This window comes from Palaemon carinicauda, chromosome 38 (assembly GCF_036898095.1).
Source record: "Palaemon carinicauda isolate YSFRI2023 chromosome 38, ASM3689809v2, whole genome shotgun sequence".
Lineage (NCBI taxonomy): Eukaryota > Metazoa > Arthropoda > Malacostraca > Decapoda > Palaemonidae > Palaemon > Palaemon carinicauda.
The window spans coordinates 26,299,427-26,304,426 of NC_090762.1; the positions used below are offsets into that span (position 1 = coordinate 26,299,427).

Genomic DNA, 5,000 nt, shown 5'->3' on the forward strand with positions numbered 1-5,000 from the left:
TCATTAAGCTGAAAGACTGGCGAATACGTTTCCGACTTCTGGAATAAATATTTTGTTTTGTGTAATAGTTTTTATGATTTTATGTGTTGAACACACAGTATATATACATATGTGCGCTTTCAGGACACATTTCTCCAATACATTTTTCATTAAAAGCGATTGCCTTAGTGGCTGCAAAGTGTCTTCTCAGGTGAGGAAATACGAGGATTCCTATAGTAAACACACTGACGTCACCAAGGCAATCTCCTCTAATACACACACACACACACACATATATATATACATATATATATATATATATATATATATATATATATATATATATATATATATATATATATATATATATGCATATATATGTACATACACACATATATATATATATATATATATATATATATATATATATATATATATATATATATGTATGCATATATATGTACATATACATACATATATACAGTATATATATATATATATATATATATATATATATATATATATATATATATATATATATATATATATAGTGTAAGCACTTGAAAAGCACCTCCCTTCAATAACTAAAATAATACAATATACACTATTTCCTCACAATCTTTCCTTATAAAACTGAAGCATCCGACACAAGCGTTATAAAACAAGGTAATACTTGTTTTACCACAGCCATTATTTAACCACTTACATCCCCATCACATCAGCACTATAATTTCAGCCTAAAATCCTTGTGGCATAAAGGTCATTTTATCTTAAATTTCAGCTTAAAACTCATATGGAGGAAAGGAATTGGTTTTGAAATTATTCACAAAAATAAAAAAAATCTATGTAATATCTAAAGATTAAAAAGGAATATCCTCTAAATAAATTACATCTAACCAAATATAATTTGATAATCTTAAAAACGTACAGCAAACGATGAAGTTCAATTTAAAGTAATTTCACCTATGTGGATAGGAGTACTGAATAAACAGGATTTCCTGGTACATCTCTTTCTGGGAAGGCGCACCCTTTCACACCCTTACTTCGCTAGGAATTTCTACGTGGAGCCCCATCCACCACCTCTGACGTATCTCCTTACAATGTCTGATTTGGTTACTCGTGGTCAGTAGGGGGTGTGCCACGGTGCACTTACTCAGTGCAAGGTGTGACAGGAATTACTGTGTCCAACTGTACATCAATCATAAAAAGTGACATAGATACCATGAGGAAAAGATCTTTCAAATAGAAACAATATAAGGAAATATTTCAAATAAAAACAAAATGATGAAAAGATCTTTCAAAAAAAAAAAATGGGGAACAGATCTTTCAGATAAAAACAAAATGAGGAAAAGATCTTTCAAATAAAAACAAAATGAGGAAAAGATCTTTCAGATACAAAGATAATGAGGATAAGATTTTTAAAATAAAAACAAAATGGGGAACAGATCTTTCAGATACAAACGAAATGAGGAAAAGATCTTTCAAATAAAAACAAAATATAATGAGGAAAAGATCGTTCAAATACAAACAAAATGAGGAAATCTTTCAAATACACACAAAATGAGGAAAAGATCTTCCAAATACAAACAAAATGAGGTAAAGATCTTTCAAATACAAAGAAAACGAGGAAAAAATCTTACAAATAAAATAAAAATATATGTTATATCTAAACTAAAGCTACAACTCGCTTTCAAATTTTCACTATTAAAGATGACCTGTCAATTCATAAAGGACTCCATAATAACATTGAAGATTACCTGACAATCAGAAACGACTCTACAATAATATATATAGTATATATAATATATAATATATATAATAATATATTTTGTATATATAATTACAAACATCTATCATACACAGAACCTGCAGACAAATTCCAAGAAATTCCTACAAATAATTCCACACAAAACTCTAGATAAAGGTCAACAGGAATTTTAACAATTAGTATTTTATTCTATTCTCTCACAAATAGACGTTTTTTTCTAAGCAAAACTACAATAAATTTTAAAATTACTATAAATTGAGATTAAAAATGATGTGGCATGGACTCGTCCTCGATATGTGCCCCAGAAGAAGCTAATGTTGCCCCAGTGGGTACGTAAATATGGATTTCCACCCTCGGAGGACTCCGCAGGGGTACGTCCAAGGGGTCCTCAAAATCCTCCAAATCGCTTTCCGTCGTCGGTTCAGTGCTGTCGTCGAGCTGCCTACCAGAAATAACACTTGGAGTCTTGGAACTCCCATTAGACTCTAAGGGCTGCGCTGACTTGCCCCTCTGTCGGGCCTTCCTGTGGGAGGTAGGCAGCTTCTTTAACCTGTGATAGAGAGAGGCGTAGCCATGCAGCGTCGAGGACGGCCTTGGAAACAGCGTCCGGTTGAGGTACTGCTTGACTTCCCTGGCTGCCGCTGTGGAAGTTGCGTTGTTACTGCCAGTGGCCTCCAGAGAGGCGCTTCGCGTGCCACCTGCAGAGGAAGACATCTTCCTTGCGTACGTGTCTCGGGTTAGGAAGAGGGCCGGAGCCTTTAAGCCGAGTCCCTTGTTGGCACTTAGACGGGAAGTCAAGTAGGGGAACGTGGAGGAAGAAATGTAGGAAGGGGAAGATGAGGCAAAGCCTTTGCCTCCTCTGTATCCTTCGAAGGATTCCGTCGTCAGCAGACTGATGCTATCCCCGCCGTGCCAGGAGAGGGTCGTCGTGCCCGTATCGCTTGCCCTCCGAGGCCAAGGCGAGGTCGGGGACTCGCCCGAAAAGTGTCTTCTCCTCGGGCGGTGATGGTGGTGGTGGTGGTGCTGACGAAGGTGGTGATGACGGTGAATGTGGGGGAGGGGGAGCGGAGGAAGGCGATAGTGGCACTTGCTGAGGGCTGGTTTGCTGGCACTTTCCCAATGAAAATTCCTTCCGTCAGGGACAACACTCACGGACATTATCCGAGGCCGAGGAGGAGGAGGAGGAGGCAGGGTCAAGCCTTTGGGGTCCTCGGTGGAAGAGATTTCTGTCTGATGGTACAATGAAATCACGCCGTTCTGACGGGAGGGAGCCTCAAAATCTAACTGGTCAAATATTATGAGTGCCTTAGAAATCACTGGATTGTTACAGGTCTAAGTATTGTTAACAAATTCGTCAAATATTATAAAACTGTCTCAAAAATCACTGGACCTTCACATTCAGGTCTATGAATTGTTAACGAATTCGTCAAATATTATAAAACTGTCTCAGAAATCACTGGACCTTCACATTCAGGTCTATGTATTGTTAACGGATTCGTCGAATATAAAACAGCCTTACGAATTCGTCAAATATAAAATTTTCTCTGAAATCACTGCACCTTCTCGTACAGGTCTCTGTATTGTTAACGAATTAGTCTATTATCATAAAAATTTCTTGAATATCACTGGATTTTCCCGCACAGGTTCATAAATCGTTAAAGAATTATTCATTAATTAAAAAAAAGGTCTTATAAATCACATAATTTTCACGTAGAGGTCTATGTATAGCTGAGGAATTAGTCAACAATTATACAAACGTCTTGGGAATCACTGGATCTTCACGTACAGGTTCGTGTATCGTTAACGATTTTATTGCACAGCAAAATAACCTCCCGAGGCTTAACTTTCCTTCCTCGCAGAAGATTAATTCCAGCAAATTTGCTGATGAGAAAATAGGCCACAATCAGCCACCATAAAACACCAGCCAAACTTACGATCAAACAGCGGATTTCCTCCCCCTTATTTAATTGTTCCATTTATCTTTCTTATCAGCTCAATTTAATGCAATTAGAGGCAACGTTAGTGTTTTTCATCTTGGAAATCCTTCAGCGTTTAATGGGACCAAGAGGTGTTTATAGCCTCTGGACAAACAAACACACACACAGAAACAGGCGAAAATGGCAGGGCAAGACTGGCAGCAGAAAACCGGGTGAAAAATTGTGTAAAAAAATCTCAGCATAAAAATCAAATGTTTTCTTTTCTAATTAGAGCTCAAATGTTAAATTATAACACAAATACTAAATTCAGATTTAGCAGATTCAACTTCACTTGAGTATTAGAAATAGCCTTTTCGTGAATGGGTAATATAGACAAGTTTATATGTTTGCATAGAGGAAAGTTAAAACTATAGTAAAAAAAAATGTGGCGAATAGGGGACCTCAAAATATCGATTGCAAAATTATTATAATTTTCAATATACTTATTTTTCTTTCATTGAATTCTTTTTTTAATAAAAGTTATAAATAATTCAGAAGTCTTTCAATCCATCAACGATAAGTTTAAAACCGTATCTCTTATGGTAAATGATATGGGTGAAAAAGGTACCTCAAAATATCTATTTCAAAATTATCATAATTTTCAATATACTTATTTTCCTTTCATTCCAATTTTAAAATTATTTTCTTCAAATACAAACTATCAATAAGACAAAAGTGTCTTTCAATCCATCGACGATTAGGTGTTCGAAAGACCGACCGAAGACGTGAAAACGAAGAGGTGCCAATCCTCCCAAGGCAAAGGAGATCAGACTCAGTGCCACTCCTGACACCACTATGACAGCAGTGGGAATGAGAGACGGGATCCTTAGACACAGAAGAGACGGAAGGGGAAGAACGGGTAGGGCGGAGGCACTACCTCCCTTACTCCCCGCCACCCCTGCAAGGCCGTCCATCCCCTGTGGGGGGCGCGTCTCCCGCCCATATCATCAGTGGGAGCTTAGAGTCGCTCCGCATAATGCCTTCAGATTAGCGCAATCACTATTATTATTATCTTTTCGTCCATTTTCTTCTCCTTTTTTTTTTCTTACAATTTTCAGGCAATTCACATGTTTCCTGATCGTTTCTTTTTTATTTCACGAAAGGCGTTTATAATTTACAAACTCAAACACACTTTTTTTAAATATATATTTTTCTTAGTAACTGTAGTGATTCTTATTACTGTATGATTGTTTTCAATAGTTGTATTCACTCTTTGCAATTATACTTGGCTTCCCTGTCATTATTTTGTCCAATGTTTACACTTATTCATTATATAT

General features: G+C 36.5%; 2 protein-coding genes across 3 annotated transcripts in view; one reads left to right on the forward strand and one right to left on the reverse strand.

The window, feature by feature from the left end:
* The window catches only part of c12.2 (von Willebrand factor A domain-containing protein c12.2), a 248,503-nt gene that overhangs the window by 127,959 nt on the left and 115,544 nt on the right, over nucleotides 1-5,000 (forward strand). The gene's annotated exons all lie outside the window — the stretch shown is intronic.
* On the reverse strand, nucleotides 1,952-3,283 carry LOC137630488 (uncharacterized). Its single transcript, XM_068361987.1, has one exon. The coding sequence runs from the start codon at nucleotides 2,903-2,905 to the stop codon at nucleotides 2,009-2,011; it is 897 nt and encodes a 298-aa protein (XP_068218088.1). The 5' UTR covers nucleotides 2,906-3,283; the 3' UTR covers nucleotides 1,952-2,008.

Bases quoted from the DNA above. Each gene is read 5' to 3' on its own strand.
- LOC137630488 (XM_068361987.1), bottom strand. From the start codon at position 2,905: ATGTCCGTGAGTGTTGTCCCTGACGGAAGGAATTTTCATTGGGAAAGT.